The following is a 24,717-nucleotide window of genomic DNA, read 5'->3' on the forward strand; positions in this document are numbered from 1 at the left end:
GGTTTCCAGCTGATTTAAGTCCTTTCGATACCTGGCAATTTCATGCAACCGAAAACGGGTGGACAAATAATGAAACAGGTATCGAATGGTTAAAAAAGGTGTTTATTCCGTATACCCAACCTTTAACCCCTGAAAAGCGGTTATTAGTTCTGGATGGCCATGGATCACATATAACGGACGAATTTATGCTTCTTTGCTTGCAAAACAATATTCAACTCCTATATTTACCCCCTCATTCGTCACACGTTCTTCAACCGTTGGATTTATCGGTTTTTGGGCCGTTAAAGGAAGCTTATCGACGTCACCTGGGATTTGTAAACCAGTTTTGCTGTTCAACGGTTGTTGGGAAACGAAACTTTCTACTTTGCTATCGAAAAGCCAGATCAAAAGCATTTATAGCAAAAACCATTCAATCTGGTTGGCGTACGACGGGGTTATGGCCGGTGAACTTGGCAAAACCACTTTTAAACCCTTTTTTATTAGAAAATAGCAACGCCAACGTCGAAAAAGGTAAAAATAACGGCTTCCAAAGGGATAAAACACCGGAAAATCCAACCCAAAAAATTAACGACCAGTCTTTACTTATTTGGAAAACCCCTAAAACGACCCGAGATATTCGACTTCAACTACAGGAAATTTCCCGGTCCGAAAAAAGTAACGCCACTTCACGGCTTTTGTTTGCAAAAGTCCAAAAAAGCTTCGAAACCAAGGATATCTTATTGGCTGAAGCTCAGCAAAAAATCAGTTTGTTAAAAGCAAAATTGGAGGCGGTACGGCCGGTCAAAAGGAAAAGGGTGATTCCGGATCCCAACGAGCTTTTGGTCAGCAAAAAAAACGTTTATGAAGCACAGGAAAATAATAGGGACTGTTTAGAAGCTTTGAACGATGGAGAAGAGGTTAGCGAACCGGGAGAGCCTGACAATGATTGTATTATTGTGCGTTGATAGGTTTACATTTAAATCGGTTTATAAAAGGGGTATTTCGTCGTTACATTTTTCAAGGGGGCCGGACTTTAGGGGGGTCGGAGATGTGGAGCCCAACGTTAGAATAATTAGGCCTATCGCATTGGGCTGAGCTAGGATTTCAGGGGATTGGCCACGTGATGCCAGGGTAGCATGAATTGGGCGGGGTCGAAATAGGGTCCTGATAAACTTCAACCGGACCCGTTCCCATTGGCAACCGACCCTAAACGGCCCGCTTCAGCGCCGGGAGGGGGTTCGTGTTTTTTGAAATTTTTGAATACCGTCGCTGGTTGAATCCCAATTACAATGAGTCTGAACACAATACAAATCAGTGTAACACTCGCCTTCGTCATTGGCTGTCTCATCATCCTCCCATCCACTATGGCTGGGCTCTGTGATTGGCCTCGGATCAGGAGACTAGAGTTGCGCGCACCTCGCAATGCCCCGGATTCTCGCACTGACCCCACCGGAGGAGTCCCAAAAGAGGAAGCGGCGCGCCGCTTTATCGAATGGCTGGACATGGTGTCACCTGACGATATCGTGGTATATACGGATGGTTCGGAAAAACACGAAAATAACTGCGTCCAAATAGGGTACGGATGGGCCGTTTTTAGGGCGGGCCTGGAACTTGCTTCAGGCTCCGCATCTATTACGCCGGAAAGCCACGTTTTCGACGCCGAGGCAATTGGCGCCCTGAGAGGGCTACAGGCGGCAGCCAAGGCCCAGCCAGGCGCCCGGATTTGGATTTGTGTGGACAGCACCTCGGTTATTTGGGGTCTTAGAGGCGACGCGCCGCGTTCGTCCCAATGGGCCTTTTTGGAATTCCATAACCTTGTCGATTTACTTCGAAAACAAGGCACCGAGGTTCGGGTCCGCTGGTGCCCTGGGCACCAGGGAATCCCGGGAAACGACCGGGCTGACGAGCTGGCCAAGGCCGGCTCCGCCGGACCGCCGGACCCAGACCCGAAGGCTCAGCAAACCACGTATAGCGGTGCCGGCACGGTCCTCAGAGCCATTCTTTCGAATACAGAAAAGGAATGGTGGCGTAAAGAACTTTGTGAACGGTCCCCCGCATATAGGGAATGGAAATTCCAATACACACCGAGAAAGGAGCCCGAGGAACTGCGTTTGCCAAGACCCCTACTGGGCCATTATTTGGCCATGAGGACCGGCCACGGCGATTTCAAGGCCTACCATGACCGTTTCAACCACCAGGATGCAAACACCTCGTGTGCCTGGTGCTGGAAGCGGACCTCCCCTGAGCACCCGGTGCACTGCCGCTATTCGCGGGCGGTGTGGAGAAACTGGCCGTGGCCTAATAACGACCGGCCGGCCGGGCCGCCAAATCGCGCCCAACGCTGGAAATTCTTCCAGACAAGCTTCGGGCAACCGAAAAGCTTTGAGGCGTTTTCGATAGCCACCAACTACTTCAGCGCCCGCCCCAGAGCGGCCCGCCAGCGCCCCGCGCGCCACGAACGCACTTTACGCCTAGGGACACCGATCGTAAACGACTCGAACTCTGACGAGGAATAAACTTACTGCCTTTTCACCCACACTTCACGGCACAAGCCGTCAGACGAACCCTCCGTGTAGCTTAGGCACGGGGTCGCGTCAGTGAATTATCCCCCCAAGCAGGACCGGGCCCGAACCCGGTCAGGCACGATCCGCCTCTGCCCTCCTTGTTTTCCCCTTGTGTAAATAAAGAAGATAGAACGCGCGCCGAGATACCCCTCGCGAGGTTGCTAACGGCCGGCTAACAAGCCGGGCCGAGCCCGGCGTTAAATAATAATACTACTACTACTACTACTGTGATTGGCCTAATCGCCGCATACGCCGAAGCTAAACAACTAACTCAGTTGCCCTCGGACAGGATCTGTATAATACATGGAGACTTGGACAACGTCCAACTCATTGTTCGAACAGCTATTATCTGACGAAGTGACTTGACAGGCCAGTCGAGTCACCTTTCCGTCATGCTTTAGGGATTAGTATTCGTGATTCAATGAAGTATTTAGACAACGATAGCACTCGCATGCGCGGTGGTTTGCTTTTGAGCCTTTTAGAAAAATAATGTGGCAGTAAAAGCTTTTTGCCCCTTAGCCATCTACTTTGCTACCTTCTATGCTGTCCACCCTTATCGCCCGTAGGCCCGTACACTGGAGATAGGAGAAACTGCTTCAGCAATCCGTCAGCTGCGTCGAGGAATCGGCCATGCCACTTGTCCTCGAGCTGCTTAAAGACGGACCCGAACCTGAGTTACCATTTTTTGGACCCATAGAGGATGACGCCTTGATGACGCCAAGTTCATGTGTCGCGGAGCCAATGCCGAAGCTATGCCTTCTAAGCCGTATATTTCCACCATACCCGTCTCCGCCGGAGGGTCCTCTGGATGAGCTATCTCGGAAAGGAGCCCAAAAGTGTTTGGCGAATTTGCTCAAAGTGGGCATGGATCCGCAAATGATGAAAAGGTTGGCTTCGAGAATGCTGGATAAACAAGTATGAGATGGGGCTTTTATTTATAGCAAAAATAATGAAAAAAAAAACAGAAAACTTACGACCAAACGTTTGCAGGCCCTGCATCCCAGGAAATGTCCGTTGATGTCAACAACGCAGGTAGAAGTTGCAGTCGGATGACCGAAGTGATAACGGTGAAACTAGCAATGCTCAGAATAAACAAAGCGCCGAGCTTCTGGGCCCAACGCATTTTAAGCGGAGAAATGATCGGGATTGGGAGTATGAACAGAATATAATCCGAGGCAATGTTCGAGACTGCGATCGCCATGTATAGGACCGCTGCATCAAGACAGTGACCCGTACCCAGTAATTCTGGCACCCAAAAAGACCTAATGGGTCTGCAGCCAAAAAGAAGCATGCTTGCGATGATAGTCGTATAAAGGCTAACTGCGCAAATTGTAGCCCAGATCATGCGGTGGAACCATGGGGTTGGCGCAATTTTCCGGTAAAACAACAATATCGATATCTTGGTAAAGCCGTTGCAAAGAATAAAGGAGGGCGCAGCAATATATGAGACCTATGTTGAGCCGAGCTGTTAGGAACGTGAGGGAGGAACAGGCAGAGGTCAAAACCTACAATCATGCTGGATTCGAATACCTCGATTGGCATTTCCCATGTGTGATGGCACAAACCGCCAATAACAATTGAGTGTATTTGTGATGACTGCATTACCATGGAAAAGATCTATTTGTCCGTCAGAGAATTGATAAACAGGCGATAGCCAGACGACATATACCAATATCGAGAGGCAAAACAAAGATACATACCCAAGCAATGCACATAAACCAGTCTTCAATATGAATAGCCTTGATGAGAAAAATCTTGGTGAACATGCGCTGGCACAGTGCGATGAAGGCCAGAAACCCAACGATCCCGAAGATGAGGAAGTGCGCCAGCGCACTCTGTTCTGCCGGGCTCTTGAGATCGGGGGTATAGCCTTTGGGAGGCAGGGCGAAGACGGTAACTCCGTCTACCTCAGGAAAAACTGTCGAAGAGTTTGCAGACATGGCTTGGTTCAGTATTGATTTTGGAAAGCTATGATCATCTGGGGTTTCCTCGAAAAGAAGCGGCGTATCGAGACGAGTGAACGAGAGCGGAAGTATAAGTTATATAATGGATTGCTGTTGGCTAATCCTTGCCAGGTAACCTAAAAAGCGTTGCAATGTGGTACGGTTCCATTGTCATCAGCATAACGTTCATAACCCCTCTCCATTCAACTCCTTTTCCCTCTTTTACATGTGGTGTTGAAGTTTGCACAACTCTGTACTTGTGCTAATTAGTATCCCTCTGTTCTGGCCCCATAGCAAATTTGGCGTCTTTCTTCAACAGTCGGTTCAACGGCTCAGCGACGCTGCTGGCATGGTGGCAAAACATTCGAATGTAATTGCACAATCCCAAAAAGGAACGCACGGCTGTTTTGGACGTGAGGTCTTCGAACTTCCAATCGCTAATTGCCTGCAGTTTGTCTGGATCGATACGGATGCCCAGACCTGCGTCCATAACGATGCCAAGATAATCGACCGTGGTAACGTTGAATCGAGATTTTTTATATCTCCCTGGAGGTCGACCCGGCTTAATCGGTAAATAACCTCTTCTACTTGGTCCCAATGTTCTTCTTCGTTTCCGTCGGAATAAACCAAAACATCGTCGGCGTATGCGCTGGCAAACAAGTCCAAAAGTTCATTTAGCTGAGCGTTGATAAATGACTGCCACCAAGCTGGGCCGACCTTTAGCCCAAAGGGAAGCACCTTCCATTGAAAAGTGCCCTGTCGGGTGCGAAAAGCAGTGAGGTACTCTGAGCCAACAGCTATACGTAACCGGTTAAACGCTCGAATAATGTCGATTTTCGTAAACCTCTTTGCGTTGCGACAATTAAAAATAGTTCCGTTGACATCCGGGGCTGGTACGAATCGATCTTTCAAAAACTGGTTGATCCATCGGTAGTCGGTGCAAAAACGGCGTTCTTTGGAATGTGGTTTAGGTACGAACAGGACAGGCGCTGGGTCGGCCTGCATACAGGGTTCGATAAACCCAATGCGCAGCAGCTCGTCGACTGTTTCCTTTTCGAGCGGCAGGAATTCCACAGGTGTCCTGTACGTCGGAGGCGATCCTGTTTTTGGCTTGTCTAGCTCCAAAATTACATCGTGCCCTGGGCGATGTGGAGGCAGGTTGGTTGAAGCTGCTTTCGAAAAGAATCCCTCCAGGTGAGCGAGTCGGGATGGCAGTTTGCGTCGGACCAGTTCGACATGGTCGGGGTCTTCATTTTCCGGGAACGGGATCGGTTCTCCCTTGTTGGTTTTCCATTGGTACGAACGGCCGACGGCAGATAGGCTGGTGGCGGGTTTTTCGGGTCCAATTTCTAACGTGATGGGCTGCGTGGGTATTGGGCACGATTTCCATCGCTTTTGTCGGGGGTCGGTGTCCAGCTTGTGCTGAAGGGCAGCTATGTTTACAACGTTTTGGTCCTCACCCAAAACGACCGGGGTCGTTGGTCTGGGTTCTAAAGAGGTTATTTGGCGCCACGGTCGTCGAAGTATTTGCACCCTTTTGGTTTCCTGTTCGAATGCTCGGTCGCGCCGCTCTGCATCGGCTTGTGCAACCGGATCGGGCTTGTCCAACATGTTCGGAAGTCTAATGGCTGGCGAGAATTTTGCCAGCGACGGTGTCCTTTCAGGCCATGCGAACGTTTGCGTTTTCGGGTGGATCCAAACATCCTGTTCAACTAGCCAATCCTGCCCAATAAACATATCATGTCCACTTTCCGTCACGTAAAACATTTGGTTGCTGAACCGGCGTCCATCGATTTCCAAGGTCGCTTTTAGTTTGTGCGTAATGCGTCCTGCGTCCTGTTTGCGGTAGTCCGACAAAAGTAGCGGGGTTTTTAACCTTTGAAGCCGGGCTCCTAGCCGTTCTGCGGCTTGTTTAGCGATTGCTGGGCTGATCAAAAGAGAAATGTCTGCTCCGGTGTCACAAAGAGCTTTAACTGATAGTGCTACGCCATTAACCTGTATCTGAGTTCGAATGATGAAAGATTTAGGTCGTGGGTTACTACCAATCTGAGCTATCGTAGACATCTGGACCACCGAGGAGGCTTGCGGCGGTCTCACTCTTTTCCCGATTCGTCTGTGGTTTCCGAATCTAAGGTACTCGTTTGTTGCTTCGGCTTCACTGTTTTGACATCCTTTATTCTCTCTTTTTCGGGACAATCTTTGGAATTATGGCCACCCCTTCCGCACATGAAACAGGTGTTGGCATCCCAATGCGCCTTTTTCTCCTCATAAGTCAGTGAGCGACCGGCCTTAGCCATCGTGATTGGTTCCGTTCTATCCCCTTGATAATCTTTGGGCTTGTAGCGCGAACGGACTTTCGTCGAAGCTGTTTTCTGCCTGCTCCGGGTCTCGTTCTTCGTGCTGGTCTTGTCGGTGCTCTCTCGGTCTTTGCGCCTTTCTTGTGCCAGTTGGTTGCTGTAGACGGCTTTGGTAACGTACTGGCAAAACGTCTCGTAGTCTATGTCGATGTTCTCACTATCGTGCAGCAGACGGTGATCGAGGTCGGCGGGTATACATCCCCACAAGGTTTGCTTCCAGTCTTCTTCCCGAACCTTTGCTTGCTGGGCTAGTGAATTAAACGTGGTAATAAACTCGTGGATATCTTGGCCCTTGCCTAGCTCAAACTCGTGTTTCTTAAGGGCTTCTCTGGCAGCTATGGACTGGTTGGGGTCGTGGTACATGGATTCTAGGATTTGGATCATTTCGGCTGCTGATGAAAAGGGGCGTGTAACTGAAACGTAACGAGTAATCATTGCTTTGTCGGCCACATTTATCAGCCAGCTATCAAATTGCGTCTTGTCTCCTGCGAACTTTGGGGGTGAATCGGCTCTGGTTTTTGCTTTGTTATTGTAAGCAGGGTTCATGCCGCCTGTTCCTTGGAACTCGGTAAAGGCTGGCCAAGCGGCCATCCCTTTTGCTTTGAAACTCGTTCCGCCGAATGCACTTTCCACTGATGGCTCTCGGTGCCTTAATTCTCGGTAGGGCCTGGGACTGGGTGTGTCGTTTCTCAACGCGTTTCTTAGCCTAAGTATTTCCGCTTCTAGCCTAGCGATCTCGCTGGCTGGGTCGTTTGCGTCGCCCATCATTCTGGGGTTGTTTTCTTGTGCGTTCACGTTGAGCTCCGGGGACCGCGAAGAAGATGAAACTTCGATTTCGTCCTCGACACTGGACTTGGTGCCTGGGCGAGAGTCTGTTTCGCTTTCTGATCGGGTCGGGTCGTCGATGGGGCGGTCTGTTTGCTCCGTCTGGTTCGTAATCAATCTTTGTGATTTCCTGCTCGCAGGTGGATGGTCCTTCAGCCTGGGCATAGGTCGGATCGGTCGTGGTCGGGGACTGGAATTGACGTTCCTGTCGAACTCCGGTCGGGTCGGGTCTGTCGGGTGCGGATTTATTTTCGTCGCTCGCCAGCGGCGTAAAGATAGGTTGTTGCGCCTTATTTGTTAATCGCTAGGCCAGCGATTCTTTTGAGAGTAGAATTGTGTCACGGCCAGGGTAAGCATAGCACGGAAGCTAGTCTATTGGCATCTATCGACGAAGATTCTACTCTGAGAAGAAAGGAAACAAACAAAGTTCTGAGCTTGACGCGACGTAAATAAAGGTATCACCCTGGTGGGTCGTTGGCCAGGGGTCAGGGTTAGGGTCTGGTCATCTTATGGTCCAAATGTCACACAGTGCATCGGCATAGTGAAGCCCCGCGCACATACCCTCCTTTTGCGGCCTAGGATGGTTACGAGCGTCAGTTCGTTCATGGGTGTGATTCCTGCGATAATGGAGCATAAAAAACCACTGGTGTGCATCGCACTCTACAACCATATTTACCAATGATTTGAGCATGTTGCTTCTGGATTCACCTGTTTGTTTTTCCGTGGCTGCATCTCCCAAGTCGAAGAACTAACAATAGGATGGATTCAACCCCAGAAGAGACCCTTAAAGGGTCCATGGCAAAGTGCGCGATCAAATCTAATAATAAGCTGGCAAAAACAAGGATTAAATGAGATTAGCTGACAACACAGACGTTTATGTGAGGATCAGGCCCCTAGACCTACCCTCAGAATCACGACTCGGCTCCACACCGAGCCAGGGATCGGACAAGGATCCACTACCTCCGGATTTAAGCGCGTCTCTTGAGCGCGTCGTCGATTGTAATTTCTCTCTTCTCTTCAGTTTAGAATCTTCGTCGATAGCGCCTAATACACTGAGGTTCTCCAATGTACGCCTGGCCGTGACAGTTTATAGGCTTCTTGAAACAGGCGAATACAGTGATATGACAATTGCATGCGGCAATAAGATATACAAGGTTCATAAAGCCATCATTTGTCCGCGTTCAGAATTCGTCGAAGCTGTTTTCAGAGTAAATATGCAGGTCAGTACTGTTCCTGTCGAGATTTTGTTCAAACACTAACATAAAGTTTGTCTCCATCTGGCTTCCAATTTCTTCGTAGGAAAGTCAAACTTGCCAGATAAATCTATCCGATTACGACCCTCAAGCAGTTAAGCTCGTCATTGACTTCTATCTTCTCGACTACACACCTTCCCATTCCCGGTTCAAGGAAACGAACGAGGGTGGATTACAACTCAAAGCGGAAGCTGTGGCAATTCAGCCTGGACCTGAGCATATGAAAGACGACCTCACTCTCAGGAGCAAGAAGGATGAAAAAAGCGCGCGGAAGTCAGCAGCGGGATATGAGAGCCCGGATGTGGAGCAGGACAACCTTGCACAGGCTCTCCGCCCCGAAACCTTCCTCATTGATCACTGTGATGTCTATACCCTGGCTGATTACTTGCAAGTTAATGAGCTCAAAGTGTTAGCTGCGTCCAAGTTTCGCGCTGAGGCCAAAAAGCACTGGAACCATTCCGACTTTTACGAAACAATCCAGAGCATTTATGGGACATCTACACCTAACGACAGGCTTCTGCGAGATATTGTAGTGGATGTTATAAAAGAGCACAAGGAGCTCCTGGATCGCTTCGAGTATCAAGATCTTGTCAGTCAGCTTGACTTATCATTTGAATTACTCATGGCGGTGCACAAAACCGGAAAATGGGCGTAACTTAATATAATCTAGCATATTGAGGCCCTGCAAAGGAATCTCCATTTGCACCGGATACATCCATGACAGGAGCTATGTATCGCTGCAATAGAGTTTTTGGATAACTAACTACAGGAGTCTCAAAACCCGACTATGTGGCATTAAAACCTACCTGCTATAAGCAATTGCAGTGCTGAATGCATTCCAACATTTCGCTTGTTCTATGGCTTTTAAATGAAGCTCCAAGATTGACAAACGGAGAAGTGGCGCTGAACCTCAAACTATTCCCAGGCACCCTCCGCATGTAATCTAACCTTGACTCCCGTTCCGGAGCACATTGTGGCCGTCAAATTGGGTTTGACATTCTACTCTAGATCCCAGCTTTCTATCCGGTCGAATCGTTGCAGCAGGCTAACGATCACGTACGCAGTTTTGGTCATTACCGACTGTTGGACGGGACAGATTCGAGGTCCTCCACCAAGCTAAACAGGCGGGGCGGAAACGTGTTAAATCATCATTTATGAACGCGAAACAAGTACGACACAAAAACACAAGAATAAAAAGCAAACCTACCGGTATAAACTCCCACCCATGCCTTTTGCCCTCCCACCGCTCGGTAACGAAGCACGTACTTCATAATGGGTTTGTTCGTCGCCAGCTCAGCCGCCCATCCCTTATTCCACAAACAAGAGCTAGTTCTAGACTCTCAGTCTACAGTTGGTGTTTCATTCAACCTCACCCTTTTTCTCTCTCTTTTCTTTGTCTCTCTTTCTGTCTTTTTTGCCTTCAAATTTGTGGAATATGATTGACCCTGATGTATATATGCAATGCATGCCAAGCCACAAAATTTCTACTAGGCTCGACTAGTTCTTACTTCCACATCTACTCTCGAGCCGATGAAAGCTGTACTGCAACGCCTGTCTAGTAAAATGTAGAACAAACCTTGGTATCCAAACAAGTATCGAACTTTCCCGAAATGTAACCAGTGTACTCAAACCTGCTGCAGGCTCCACATTGAACTGAGCAGAGATCAAAAGACGATAAAATGAATCATATCCACCACTTAAAGTATCAAAACTTAATACACCAGCTACTACGTTTAATCTTAGTTCGTCTCATAAACTCTACACTTGTGAAGTACATTTGGCAGAAATACTTCATTGCGTTGGCCTATACTTTAAATGCCGGGATAAACTTCACTGCAAATCGCAAACTAAATGCTGCATAGCTTGAGAGTTGTCTTCTGAATACATCTGCTGCGGACCGCGTTATGACGGTTGGTATAATTCGAGGCAATCTTCCAAGCAACAATAATGGCGTCAGCTAAGGATAGTATCATAGTTATAACCTTTGTAACTGGTAAGACTGACCCTTTATTGTTCGAAAAGTGGGTGGAAGGACTTGAAATGCTTGTTTCCGCCAGAGAGTGGAAGAGCACCGGGCTTGGTGGTTTTATCCACGTCGTTCGACAGAGTGTCGTGGTCGTAGGCGGCCAAGACAAAGAGAAGGGACTGTCCTTGCTTAGGTGTTTTGGGTTTGTTTGTGACGTGATATCAAAAGGAATATACCTTTGTCAACCGTGCGATAAACTGGGACCGCACAATTTTGTAAATCGTGTTCAAGCCTGGAGGTCTAGAAGTCGACACAGAGCTGTGTGTTATCGGTTGTAAGAGACTGTCTGGCTGCTTTGGCATCACCTTGAAGCGGTAGGACTTGGCAGAAATAGAGCCCACCCCTTGACAAAGCCGACGACTTGGGGCAAATATGGCTGTTTCAAATGTAAAGTGCGGTAGAAATCACATAAACTATATTATGTCCATAGCCAGTTAACATCGTACTTCCCCGAACCGGCTCTATAATTAGACAGGCTGCGTTAGATTCTGCATCAACGGCTGTGGAGAGTCCCTCAATGTGGCCTCAAAAAGATGTACTGGCCACCATTCACGTCATCCAGGGGCTTAACCAGAAAGATCACGAACAAAAACGTGCGATACACGAGACCAATATGCATATGACCGCGAGGACTATTGATAATGCAGTAATAGCAAAAGTTATATGTGTCTCGATGATTGTTGGGAAGAGTTCTGCGTGAACCGCTGCGCGCATGATGTCAAGTTCGGGGTCGTCACGGACAAAAGCCCGGATAGATGTGGGCGCGCCGTTGCCAATGGCAATGACGGACATGAAAATGGCGAAGACCATGGGAATTTTTGGAAGTTGGCTCTCTTAACAAACATTGCTTGGTGTGCAATATCAGTTGTCAACATCGCCATATTCATTTTTGGTGGTGGTTTTGCCACAAAGGCAGCCACAATTGTCTCCTTTGTGAGCAACACGACTGGCGCCGCCGTAGAGGTTCTCAAAGGGGTCCCAGCTGTCCTCACAAATCCGAGTTCTTGGGTCATCAACATAAACCCTACAGGGCCGTCCCAAACTGCCAACCCTAGTCCGGCGTACTGGAGCGGAGCTGATAGGTTCTGGACTACTTTGGTCGGTTATTTGGTCGCCTGCCTTACCGCAGACATATACTTGCATCATGGTAGACCTCTGAGCTCCAGTCAGGCCGGCCAAAAGCGCAAGGTCTTTCTCATTAATGCATTGAACCAGGGGAGTGGTGTCATGAAGGTGATCCTGATTATTGGGATTCAGATTCTCATCTTCCCACTCTACTGTGGCTTACTTCTTGATGTGGCACTTCTCCCGCTTTTTGAGAACACCACTATCAAGTCAAGTGTTACGACCAGGATTGGTACCGACACGATTGGGCAAGAATGAGAGAGGTGTCGGGAACCCAAACCAGAACTAACCAAGAAGCACGAACCAAGGACAGAGAAGGGGAGCACGAGGTCACGTGGTGATAAGATAAGAAACCCTAACCCGATCACCAGAACAAGAGTGACCACGATCATTACCAAGGAAGTGATCAGCACAGCCGTGATCACCCCAGAGTGATCATGATCACTTACACAAGAGTGATCACATTTGGAACATAGTCTATATAAGGCACGCTCATTACCATGTAGATAGATTCGATTCTAGGATTGCTTAGCAGCAATCAAACTCTAGTTAACCTCAATACTTACTTGAGAACGATCATAACTTCACCCCCCAGTCATTGAGAACCCCAGTTACCCAGTCAGACGCTCAGTTGCTTCAACCCACTGTACTTTACCCTAAGAACAGGTTACCCGATACCTTGATCGTAACAGTTAGGCACATCACATAATAACATTCTCCACCATTCTTGGGTAAGACCTACTTTTGCTGGCTGTCACGAAAGCGATCACAAGGAGACAAGGCTGCGATATAGGGGCCATTCTATCCGAGGATCTAAAGCTAAGTGTAAAGGAAGAAGGCACGCAGTGCCAATCGCGTACACGCGCCTTGTGAGGATCAGGCCCCTAGACCTACCCTCAGAATCACGACTCGGCTCCACACCGAGCCAGGGATCGGACAAGGATCCACTACCTCCGGATTTAAGCGCGTCTCTTGAGCGCGTCGTCGATTGTAATTTCTCTCTTCTCTTCAGTTTAGAATTTTCGTCGATAGCGCCTAATACACTGAGGTTCTCCAATGTATGCCTGGCCGTGACAGAATGACGTTTGGAAATATATAATAATTAACGGAAAAAATATGCCCAAAAACAAATTCGGATACAATTATATATGTCACGGCCAGGGTAAGCATAGCACGGAAGCTAGTCTATTGGCGCCTATCGACGAAGATTCTACTCTGAGCAGAGGAAAGGAAACAAACAAAGTTCTGAGCTTGACGCGACGTAGATAAGGTATCACTCTGGTGGGTCGTTGGTCAGGGGTCAGGGTTAGGGTCTGGTGATCTCATGGTCCAAATGTCACAGAAGGTATTGGATGCATGTGAGCCCAAACTGCAATCGAGGTATTTGAAAAAAGAGGGCCGAGCTAGACCATACCCAGTAAATGATATACAGCATAAACCATGATATTAATTATGCCAGGTGTATATATTTAGCAGCTTTATAAACAATGTTCCCAAATATTTCAAATTTAATTTGGATAATTTATTTTTAGGTCCTGGCGCCAGTTTGTCGCCGTACCACACTTGAGTCTTATATTTTACGTTGTTTACTTGAAGTATTCTTAGAAATAATAATAATATAAATATACCATAATCGAAAAATTACGTAATATGTCACGGCCAGGCATACATTGGAGAACCTCAGTGTATTAGGCGCTCTCGACGAAAATTCTAAACTGAAGAGAAGAGAGAAATTACAATCAACGACGCGCTCAAGAGACGCGCTTAAATCCGGAGTAAGTGGACCCTTGTCCGACCCCTGGCTCAGCGTGGCTGGTAGAGCCGAGTCGTGATTCTGAGGGTAGGTCTGGGGGCCTGATCCTCACATTACCCCCCTTTAAGGCCTGATCGACGTAGGCGGTCAGAGTCTTGAGTCTGTTACGTGTGTCTCCTCGGGGCCTTCCGCCGCTCTCGTGTCTCTTTCGCATCGTGTTCGGCAACATTGTCCTCGGGTCCGTCTTCCGCAAAAATATCCTCTGCTGCGCTCCTGATCCACTGTTGCAAATTTACCGGAGGTCCTGCTGCGTCCGGGTACTCCCTGTGAAAGGTATCCAGCAGTACTGGTGAATTTTTCAAGTCGCGGGCCTCATACCATGTCTCATCAGGGTCGAGTCCGACCCACGATACCTGATATTGCAACGTCTTCTTTCGTCCGAATAGACGTGAGGCCAACACTTGCTCCACCTCCCACTCCGGTTCTCCGTTAATTTCGACCGGTGGTTCCGGCTTTTGATACTGCTGAGGTAATGGATCCGTTGCTGCCTTGCGCAGTCGGCTGGCGTGGAACAGCTTACTACCTTTATACCAGGCAGGGGTGTCGAGAATGAAGCTGTGGCCCTTTTCCTCGAGAATCGTCCATGGTCCTGCATTTTGCGAGTCCAACTTGGTCGTAGGAGCTTCGGTGGAAAAACCCTTTTTGCTAACGTAAACCGCATCTCCCACCGTAAAGTCGACCGGTCGCCGCTTCTTATTAGCCTGCCTCTGTTGCTCTATCTGCGCTCCGAGTCCGTTGTTGCGGGCCAGTTCCTGAGCTTGCCGGGCTTGGCGGACCATTTCCAGCGCCTTTTGTTGCTGACCGGTCTCCAGGTCTTCTTCGGGTAAAGGTAAAGAGAGCGGGTCTCTAGGGCGAGCTCCGGTTTCTGCTTCGATCGGTGCCATGCCAATAGAGGCGTGGACGGACGAGTTGTGGCCGAAGTCGAAGGCGGGAATATGCCGTCGCCAATTCGTTTGGTATTTGTCTACATAAAAGCGCATTTTCTGATCCAATTCAGCGTTGGTAATTTCGACGCTGCCCTGACTTTGAGGGTGGCGGGCGCTTCCATGTTTATGCTTTGTTCCTGTCAACTCGTTTAGAGTGTTTAGGAACTCGGATATAAACGGTCCGGCGTTGTCGGAAAGCCATAAATCGGGGACGCCTTTCCAACGGTACACTGTCTGATAATACCGCATGGCCAAGGTCTCCGCGGTGTCCGTCTTTTTTCCCGGTAGGGTGGCCAAAAGTTTGGTCAATCGGCAGATGAAGACCCAGACGTAATTATAGCCTTCTTTATCCTTGGGCATATCTTTGCCGTCTACCATTACGTGCTGCCAACACCGTCTAGGGATCTCCAGTGGGTGCAGCAGCCCAGGCGTCTTATCATGTCGTACCTTGTTGCGTTGACATTCGCGACAATTCTTAATGTAGCGTTTGACGTCTCGATTTCGGTCGGGCCACCAATAACGTTGCGTACCCCCTGTTCGGCACCCCCCCTGTTCGGCACCCAAAAATAACAACACTTTTATTTTTATCCTCCAACTTCTATTATAAATATCTCGATGAATCTGTCACTTTTGGATTTACTTTTTTCTGATTTTAATTCTCCATTTTCCAATGAAGCAATATACTGAAAAACAGCTTATATCTGCAATTAACGACGTCAATAATGGCAATCCAATTGCAAAAACCTCCCGAAAATGGGGAATACCTAGGTCTACACTTCAAAGTCGACTTAAAGGTTCTCAACCTTATAAAAAAGCACAAAGCCCTTTTCAAAGGCTTTCCACGGAACAGGAAAAGCATTTGGCTGATTGGGTACTTACCCAAACAGCTTTAGGGCTTCCGCCAACGCATCAAGAATTACGCTTTTTTGCCGAACGAATTCTTCAAGCCGCCGGAGAGACAAAAGGCCTTGGAAAACGTTGGATAACTCGTTTTTTGGCTCGTTATCCAATCCTTAAAACCCAAAGGCCCCGTCGAATAGATAACGCCCGGGTTAATGGCGCTACTACGGAGGTAATTAAATCTTGGTGGCTTTATATTACGAACCCGGTTATTAACGCTATTAAACCGGAAAACCGTTGGAATATGGACGAAACCGGTATAATGGAAGGCAAAGGATCTAATGGCCTAGTATTAGGGCTTAACGGGATCCGGCCGTTGCAACGAAAAGAGCCCGGAACGCGTGGTTGGACGACTATAATCGAATGTATATCGGCTACGGGCGTTGCCCTCCCTCCCCTCGTTATATTTAAGGGAAAAAACGTACAACAACAATGGTTTCCCACGGATTTAAGCCCTTTCGATAATTGGCAATTTCATGCAACCGAAAACGGGTGGACAAATAACCAAACGGCTATCGAATGGTTAAAAAAGGTGTTTATTCCGTATACCCAACCTTTAACCCCTGAAAAGCGGTTATTAGTTTTGGATGGCCATGGATCACATATAACGGACGAATTTATGCTTCTTTGCTTGCAAAATAATATTCAACTCCTATATTTACCCCCTCATTCGTCACACGTTCTTCAACCATTGGATCTATCGGTTTTTGGGCCGTTAAAAGAAGCTTATCGACGTCAACTTGGATTTGTTAGCCAATTTTGCTGTTCAACAGTTATTGGAAAACGAAATTTCCTACTTTGTTATCGAAAGGCCAGATTAAAAGCATTTATAGCAAAAACCATTCAATCTGGTTGGCGTACAACGGGGTTATGGCCGGTAAACTTGGTTAAACCACTTTTAAGCCCTTTTTTGTTAGAAAATAGCAACGCCAACGTTATAAAAGATAAAAACAACGGTTTGCAAAGGGATAAAACACCGGAAAGCCCAGCCCAAAAAATTAACGACCCGTCTTTACTTATTTGGAAAACCCCTAAAACGACCCGAGATATCCGACTTCAACTGCAAAAACTTTCCCAATCCAACAAAACCAACGCTACTTCACGTCTTTTATTTGCAAAAGTCCAAAAAAGCTTCGAAGCCAAAGATACCCTTTTGGCTAGCGCCCAGCAAAAAATCAGCTTATTGGAAGCACAACTGGAGGCAATACGGCCGGTTAAAAGGAGGAGGGTGGTTCCGGATCCAAACGAGCTTTTGGTTAACAAACAGAACATTATTGGATTGCAGGAAAATGATATAGAAAATTTGGAACCTTTAGCTGATGAAGAAGAGGTTAATGAACCGGAGAAGCGTGAAAACGATTGTATTTTTGTCCGTTGATAATTTTATATTTAAATCAGTTTATAAAAGTAGGCATTTCGTTGTTAGATTTTCAGGGTGCCGAACAGGGGGGGGGGTGCCGAACAGGGGGTACGCAACGTTATTGGCAAGCATGAATTGGTCAATCACATAATCAACACTGAAAGGATGAAGGCAAGGAGCGCCTTGCGGCTCGTTGACGTTTTGTTTCCGCTTATTCTGATCTAATGATCTTTTGGGGTTTTACTTGCACCTTTCCCACATTGCTTTTTTACACTTTTTTCGGTAGTTGGTAGTGTCTCGAATATTTTGCAAAACTTGAACGCCGATACGTATTTGATAATCGATACGCTGTTTAGAGAACAATTAGAGCACTTTGCTCGAGTTTGTTTTAAGCATTGCCAGGTTTGAATTTCATCAGATGTCGTTGGTATTTTCTGTTCGTCATCTTTTGCTTTGGCCACCAAAACTACCTTATCTACCTTGGTAAATAAAGTCAGCCAATCACCATTTTGAATGGACAGAATATTAGCCTACTAACTTAGCAAATCCTTCAACCCTTATTTGGAAACCTCTGTTAGAATGATAATAACGAAAATGGACCCATCAAACCATGTATTACGCCTCGAAAAGGACAAATAAATGTATAAGAACCACGTTGCAAGTCGACGAGCTTCCATTGACTGGATTGCATCCGAAAGCCCCGCCGGTGTGTTATGGGTGGCTAAGGCGAAAATCGAACGACACACGCAGTGGCCTGCTCGCCTTTCCGCGGCCGGCTTTCCTCCCAATGAACTTTATACAAGGCATGCATCACGGGCGAGTGACTGGGGCGCCTAGCTGATAGCGACTTAAAACACATAACATAACGTTGCAACTGAGAGAAAAACTCCTTGAGTGTTTTAGAGTGCACGAGCTAGAATACAGAAACTGACTCTGAAAGTTCGCGCTAAAGCAGGATCAGAATAGGCCATGATGATGGGTGCAAGGCACAAAATAGGCTGTAGTTAAATCGTCTCATCGTCAAAAGCTGTTCCAAACCAAGAACCCCTAGTCTCACTTGCAGTGCCCTTAATTCCCTCCGACTCCTCTTTGTCAAGGACAATTCCAAAATATAACCGAATAGCCTCAACACGTTCCGCTTCGGTGCGGAACTCAAGGCTCAGTTTCAAATCCCCTTCCCTCCGCCATTTCAACCTATTCTGATATAGCACAATAGAGCCGTCCAGCTCGCCATCCATGACATCCTTCATATTCGTTCTCCCAGGTGCAGTTAGGGGCTCATTTGATGTTGTGAATCGCTGAAGCAACAATTCACGTGATGCGAAACATGTGCGGCTCATGCCATGCGTGTTTAGGATCTCGATATCCTCGGGCAGGAACTCAAAGTCCGAGTTGAAACAGCACATTGGCTGCCACTCCTCACCAGGGCCACGTCGGAACTGATATACCCATAGCCGCCTAGTTTGATCGACCTGCTGTGCAATCGCCTGTTTCACTACTCGCATCTCCGCTTGAGGTCCTATGTGCTGTAGACCGTTCGGTTCAATGCCTCCCGTTCCCTCGAGCAATGGTACAGGCTGGGGTGGACCGTATCCACCAAAGCCCACATCGAGCAAATAGTGTACGCCACCGATCTTGACAATATTGACACAATGCACAAGTCCGCCGAATCTGCCGTTGCAGGGCTCAAAGACTCGCGAACCTGCCAAAATAACGTCGAATCCCAGCGACAGGAGGACCGTATTAAGCAATTGGTTCGTTTCAAAGCACCAACCACCGCGGCGGTGGCGGACAATCTTCTCATAGAGACGCGTCGGCGAAACACCGAGCCCTTTGTGCCAGGAGTAATGAGCCTGAAGATTCTCATAAGGCACGCTGACAAGATGGTGCTTCTTGAGAAGGGTAAGGTAGGCTAGCTGTTGAACAGATGTAAGGTTGCTGACGGAGAAGATTCGCTGTGTAGGAGAAAGGTGAATTCGATTGAAATATTCAGTTATTTCCAAGTTGGCGTATCTTGGCCGCTTGCATTGCTGAGCTTGAGCTGTGCTGATGAAGCGAGCCGATAATAATTGGGGCGACAGGCCTCGGAAACAGACTGACGTTTTAGGGATGATCATTATTGTAGCTTGCTTGCTACAGAGGGATTTGATGTAAAGATTTTTTTTCATTCTAGAGTCTTCAAAAAAACTGCAGTTGGTGCAGTCAGTTGAAATATGTGACTGCGGAATCAGTAGCCTTTATGTCATCTCGACTGCTTGCGTTAAAACACTTTCCATAGGCAGAACCTCAAGACACCTAGACCACTATGCGTTCCGTAGAGCAAATGAAAGAATTTGATAATACTCTAGACCCTTGACATATTGCGCGGAACGTGTACGCGTTCAGCACCATATGGGATTTACAGCCCCGGGATTTTACCGTTAGCGGAATGCTGGGGCGTCACATTGCAACCTCTCCATACGTTAAGCATGTTGACGATTTAATGCAAATTTTTGCTTATGCGTGACCAGAACAGGGACAAGATGTTGGTGATGTGATGTAAATTTGTGCGGCGAGTGATGTTGTAAAATCACAACCCTGGACGTCTTTTCGTCTCTGTGATGAGGTTGAAATGGTGCTATCTTAATGCCGGCGATGGGCATTCGGCCCAGAGCCTCGGGGTTGGCGTGAAATTGGTGACGCAGTACAAATCTTATACGGTTATGCCGAAGCAGTTACCGTGTTGGGCAGGAAAAGAAGTGTTGGTGACATGGTTCGAAAAAGTGGAGTTGTGGCTGATATCCGTCCAAATGCTACTTCGCCGCAGGGGATTAAACGTTGCAAAGTTGGTGATAAGAACCGAAAGGCTTGGGACCAACGAAAAGACGTTGCGACCCTAGCGTTCCCACCTTTCTTCGACGTGACGGGGAATTGTTGCAAAAAGATAATAGGGCCAAAACATTAGGAGTTGTGCCTAGACCGCTTGCGAAAGAGGAAAGGACAAAATGTGGGACGTACATTCTTCATTCAAAAGTCGGCTGTTTGCTCCACACTGGGTCGGCCACCGATGTCACTATCCGGTTTTGCAGCCGCGGATGTGGTTCATCTGAAAACTAATAGGTTCGCCCATTGGTCAGGAGTTGTGTAAAGTGCACCTTGCATCCCTGTAAAAATGCCGCGTGGGTTATTTTCGCACATCACCAACATCAACCAGAAGCAACAAGGTTGTTGTCACAGAGTAGTAGTAGTAGTAGTAGTATTAGTTAACGCCGGGCTCGGCCCGGCTTGTTAGCCGGCCGTTAGCAACCTCCCGAGGGGTATCTCGGCGCGCGTTCTATCTTCTTTATTTACACAGGGGGAAAACAAGGAGGGCAGAGGCGGATCGTGCCTGACCGGGTTCGGGCCCGGTCCTGCTTAGGGGGTTAGTTCACTGACGCGACCCCGTGCCTAAGGTGCACGGAGGGTTTGTCTGACGGCTTGTGCCGTGAAGTGTGGGTGAAAAGGCAGCAAGTCTATTCCTCGTCAGAGTTCGAGTCGTTTACGATCGGTGTCCCTAGGCGTAAAGTGCGTTCGTGGCGCGCGGGGCGCTGGCGGGCCGCTCTGGGGCGGGCGCTGAAGTAGTTGGTGGCTATCGAAAACGCCTCAAAGCTTTTCGGTTGCCCGAGGCTTGTCTGGAAGAATTTGCGGCGTTGGGCGCGGTCTGGCGGCCCGACCGGCCGCTCGTTATCAAACCACGGCCAGTTTCTCCACACCGCCCGCGAATAGCGGCAGTGCACCGGGTGCTCAGGGGAGGTCCGCTTCCAGCACCAGGCACACGAGGTGTTTGCATCCTGGTGGTTGAAACGGTCATGGTAGGCTTTGAAATCGCCGTGGCCGGTCCTCATGGCCAAATAATGGCCCAGTAGGGGTCTTGGCAAACGCAGTTCCTCGGGCTCCTTTCTCGGTGTGTATTGGAATTTCCATTCCCTATATGCGGGGGACCGTTCACAGAGTTCTTTACGCCACCAGTCCTTCTCTATATTGGAAAGAATGGCTCTGAGGACCGTGCCGGCACCGCTATACGTGGTTTGCTGAGCCCTCGGGTCTGGGTCCGGCGGTCCGGCGGAGCCGGCCTTGGCCAGCTCGTCAGCCCGGTCGTTTCCCGGGATTCCCTGGTGCCCAGGGCACCAACGGACCCGAACCTCGGTACCTTGTTTTCGGAGTAGATCGACAAGGTTATGGAACTCCAGAAAGGCCCATTGGGACGAACGCGGCGCGTCGCCTCTAAGACCCCAAATAACCGAGGTGCTGTCCACACAAATCCAGATCCGGGCGCCTGGCTGGGCCTTGGCTGCCGCCTGTAGCCCTTTTAGGGCGCCAATCGCCTCGGCGTCGAAAACGTGGCTTTCCGGCGTAATAGATGCGGAGCCTGCGGCAAATTCCAGGCCCGCCCTAAAAGCGGCCCATCCGTACCCTATCTGGACGCAGTTGTTTTCGTGTTTTTCCGAACCATCCGTATATACCACGATATCGTCAGGTGATACCATGTCCAGCCATTCGATAAAGCGGCGGGCCGCTTCCTCTTTCGGGACTCCTCCGGTGGGGTCAGTGCGAGAATCCGGGGCATTGCGAGGTGCGCGCAACTCTAGTCTCCGGATCCGCGGGAGAAGTTGTGCAGCCGTTTGCAGGGTCGTGGCCGAATGGCCCGAGTTGCGGGCACGAGGTGTTTCACGCAGGCGGCTGACAAGGGGGTGCCCCTTGTCCGCGAGCCTTAGTCGGGCGCCGTATTTCAGGCGGGTGTAGGCCAGCGCGACGCGGGCCGAGGGTAGTCCTGCGTCCCTGAGAACAGTGGACGAGGGGGTGGTTTTATACGCCGGGAGGATTGCCCGTGCCGCTAAAACCAGCGGTTTGTTCAATGCTTTGAGGAGTCCTCTTTGCTTGTGCGCTGGGTTGTACCATGCCTCGGCTGCGTAGGTGGCCGAGGAACCCACGCATGCCACCGCTGCCTTGCGAAGTGCAGCCGCAGGCGGTCCGTATCTTACTGCCCCAAAGCTCTTGAGGTGGGCAGCGACCGCCATTGCTTTGGCAGCCCTTTCGGCCACGTGGCGGCGCCCGTCTAACCGTCGGCTGAACCAAAAACCAAGCCAACGCATGCCCGGGTAGCGCTCGGCCCCGGAGGCGCTTTGTCCGCGTCGACCGCCCGGTAGTTGGACCGGGGTAACCGTTCTACCATTAATCCGGATTTCCGGGTTGCGACCGTGCCTTTTCTTAGTGATATGGATCACCTCTGTCTTTTCCGCTGCAAAATGGATCTTCTCTTCCGCCGCAATTTCGTGCATATCCCGGAGTTTATCTTCCAGCCAACGTACGTTTTCCTCCAACGAGGGTGACGATTTCCATGTAAGCACGTCGTCTGCGTATGCCAACCGCCACTTCGTACCGTTTTTGACGAGATACGCCAAGTATAGCATATATAGGATCGGGGAAAGGGGAGACCCTTGCGGGGTGCCGCACCCAAGCCGCCTAAAGCCCGTGGTCGTACCCTCCAGCCGGACTCGGGCCTGGCGGCCGCTTAAAAAGTTAATCACGAACCTGAGGAGCATTTTACTAAACCCGAGGCTCCGCATTTTCCGTATCAATCGCCTATGGAGGAGGGCGTCGAAGGCGCCTTGGACGTCGCATGCGACAAGGGTAACTTCCTCCCCGCGAGCTAAAGCCTGCTCGATATCGTGGGCGAGGGCACAAACCAGATCCGTCGCCGATCGCTTGGGTAGGGCACCGCCGTGGGTGCAGCTAAGGAGCCCGTTGCCGTGTATGGCCCACGCTATCCGGCGTGCAACGAGCCTCTCGAGGCCTTTTCCGATACAGGAGAGGAGGGCTATAGGCCGCCAAGATCGAACGTTGCTCCGGTCTTTTTTCCCCGTTTTCGGTAGCATCGCGACTTCGGCCTTCTTCCAAGGCGCTGGGAAATGCCCGAGTTCCAGGCAACGTTGGTAGAGCCTGCGCACCGGCTCGGCCAACGAAGCCCATCCGGCTTTTAGTAGCCGGACGGTAATTCCGTCGATGCCCGGGGACGTGCTCGTGACCCCAATGCAGGAGCGCTCCGCCTCTTCCGCACTAATCTGGGTGTCCCAAGGGATTTTAGCCTCGTCCGGCGACCAGGCCTCCAAAGGGTCTCCCTGCAGGTCATCCTCCGCCGAAAATCGGCCAAGCACCTCCCGTTGCAGTGCTTCCGCTTTTGCTAAAGGCTCGCTCACTTGCTCGCCGTTAATAACCAGCGGCGGGGACCGGAGGCGTGGTCCGGCTCCCAGCCAGCCCACCATGTTCCACAAATCCTTATCGTCGCGCAGTTGGTCGATCCGGTGCCTCCAGTACTCCCGCTTCGCGGCCCGCACCCCTTTCGTATAGGCTTTTTCCTCGGCAGAGGCGTCTGCCCTATTTACAGCGCTCCGTTTAACCCGCTGGAATTCGGACCAGAGCCGCTGGCAGTTTTCGGTCCACCAGGGAGCCGAACTGCCCCTTTTTCCCGCCGGCGTACCCACGACCCACGTCACTTGCTCCCATAAAGTTGTAAATTCAGCTACCCACGCGTCCAATGCGTAGCCATCGGCCGCGGATCCCGGGTCCGGCATGTCTTGCATGCCAAAAGCAAGTAGCTCCGCGAACTTTGGTAGCCGGTCGTCCCTAACCGAAACGTTGACTGCCTCCGGGCGGGGGGCGCCGCGCGTCCGCAGCGTGGTATAAAGGGATTCGTGGTCGGAGCCTGTGTAAAGACTGCTGTCAACCACAGTTATTGTGCTGGGGAGGTTGGAAAAGACCATATCCAGTAAACCCCCGTCGCGGTGGGTGGGCACGCCGATATTTCCTGTAAAACTCATCCCCTGGGCTTGCGCCCATGCCGTCAGTTGATCCCCTCCGCGTGCGTTTGCGCGGCCTGGCTGGTATGCAGCAGCCGCTACGTTAAAATCGCCGCCTAGCACCGTGGGTCCATTTGGCACGGTATTGCATACCATTTCCAGCGCGGCCTCAGTGCCCGGAGCCCTATATACGTTAACAAACAATATTCCGTTAATTTCGAGCCAGAGTATGTCCCGCGTATTTTGGCCCTGCGGTAACCATCGTTGTGCGGCCCCTAGGGCTGCCCCCTTCTTGACGTAGGTGAGCACCCGGGGCCGGAGCCCAGTCATGGCTTCGTAAGTGTTGGCGTGCCATTCGTCCACTGGCGCAAAAACATCATAGCCCGGGTGCGTTTGTGTAGTCGTATTTAGCCCGCACCATGGCTCTTGAACGTTAACCAGGTCCACTTTTCTCTGGTGGCACAACTCCAATAGGCTCAGATGCACACCCATCCTTTTACCTACGTTGGCCCAAACTACGTCGAGGCATTCCCGCTGCATGTTGCCGAGCGAGTTCTTCGTCATATTAATCGACGGGTTGCTTCCAAATCTATCACATCAGCGGGGCAAGGTTCGGCAGCCGCTGCGTCCTCCTCCATTTCGGCTGCCCAAACGATTTCGTCGTGCACGCGTTCCTGTTCAGCCTGCAGGAAGTTGCGGATGTCCGCCCCTGCCGCCTCGCATGGCCGCGCTCTTTTATTTGAAATGCTCGATCGGGAGCTCGAGGTTTGCGAATGCTGCGATGAGGTGTTTAGGACCGGGATTGCAGGTGCTGGCTCTCGGCGGGCCGCC

General features: G+C 49.8%; 5 protein-coding genes across 5 annotated transcripts; 2 read left to right on the forward strand and 3 right to left on the reverse strand.

Annotated features, from left to right (window-relative positions):
• Positions 1 to 3,018: 3,018 nt before the first annotated feature.
• MGG_12203 (uncharacterized protein) lies at positions 3,019 to 4,784 on the reverse strand. The gene is made up of 4 exons (XM_003719477.1): positions 4,244 to 4,784; positions 4,053 to 4,160; positions 3,518 to 3,993; positions 3,019 to 3,446 (listed from the first exon to the last, which is right to left on the reverse strand). The coding sequence occupies exons 1-4, from the start codon at positions 4,481 to 4,483 to the stop codon at positions 3,140 to 3,142; spliced, it is 1,131 nt and encodes a 376-aa protein (XP_003719525.1). The 5' UTR covers positions 4,484 to 4,784; the 3' UTR covers positions 3,019 to 3,139.
• Positions 4,785 to 8,783: 3,999 nt separating this feature from the next.
• MGG_04282 (uncharacterized protein) lies at positions 8,784 to 9,642 on the forward strand (the record flags this gene model as incomplete). Its single annotated transcript, XM_003719478.1, has 3 exons — positions 8,784 to 8,888; positions 8,968 to 9,510; positions 9,592 to 9,642. The coding sequence occupies exons 1-3, from the start codon at positions 8,790 to 8,792 to the stop codon at positions 9,640 to 9,642; spliced, it is 693 nt and encodes a 230-aa protein (XP_003719526.1). The 5' UTR covers positions 8,784 to 8,789.
• A 1,226-nt stretch (positions 9,643 to 10,868) lies between these two features.
• Positions 10,869 to 12,330, forward strand: MGG_17646 (uncharacterized protein; the record flags this gene model as incomplete). Its single annotated transcript, XM_003719479.1, has 2 exons — positions 10,869 to 11,089; positions 11,595 to 12,330. 2 exons carry the CDS (start codon positions 10,869 to 10,871, stop codon positions 12,328 to 12,330), a joined length of 957 nt encoding a protein of 318 aa, XP_003719527.1.
• Positions 12,331 to 13,721: 1,391 nt separating this feature from the next.
• MGG_17647 (uncharacterized protein) lies at positions 13,722 to 14,039 on the reverse strand (the record flags this gene model as incomplete). The annotated part of the gene is made up of 1 exon (XM_003719480.1): positions 13,722 to 14,039. One exon carries the CDS (start codon positions 14,037 to 14,039, stop codon positions 13,824 to 13,826), a length of 216 nt encoding a protein of 71 aa, XP_003719528.1. The 3' UTR covers positions 13,722 to 13,823.
• A 4,036-nt stretch (positions 14,040 to 18,075) lies between these two features.
• MGG_04278 (uncharacterized protein) lies at positions 18,076 to 19,188 on the reverse strand (the record flags this gene model as incomplete). The annotated part of the gene is made up of 1 exon (XM_003719481.1): positions 18,076 to 19,188. The coding sequence occupies one exon, from the start codon at positions 19,186 to 19,188 to the stop codon at positions 18,076 to 18,078; it is 1,113 nt and encodes a 370-aa protein (XP_003719529.1).
• Between the last annotated feature and the right edge of the window lie 5,529 nt (positions 19,189 to 24,717).

Source organism: Pyricularia oryzae, chromosome 6, assembly GCF_000002495.2.
Source record: "Pyricularia oryzae 70-15 chromosome 6, whole genome shotgun sequence".
Taxonomy (NCBI): Eukaryota; Fungi; Ascomycota; class Sordariomycetes; order Magnaporthales; family Pyriculariaceae; genus Pyricularia; species Pyricularia oryzae.

What these genes read in the sequence shown, in the direction of transcription:
- MGG_12203 (XM_003719477.1), bottom strand. Translation starts at nt 4,483, where the DNA reads ATGTCTGCAAACTCTTCGACAGTTTTTCCTGAGGTAGACGGAGTTACC. An exon ending in TATTCGAATCCAGCATGATT is followed by an intron (nt 3,994 to 4,052) that starts GTAGGTTTTGAC and finishes GGCTCAACATAG; the next exon opens with GTCTCATATATTGCTGCGCC. An exon ending in GGGCCTGCAAACGTTTGGTC is followed by an intron (nt 3,447 to 3,517) that starts GTAAGTTTTCTG and finishes TTGTTTATCCAG; the next exon opens with CATTCTCGAAGCCAACCTTT.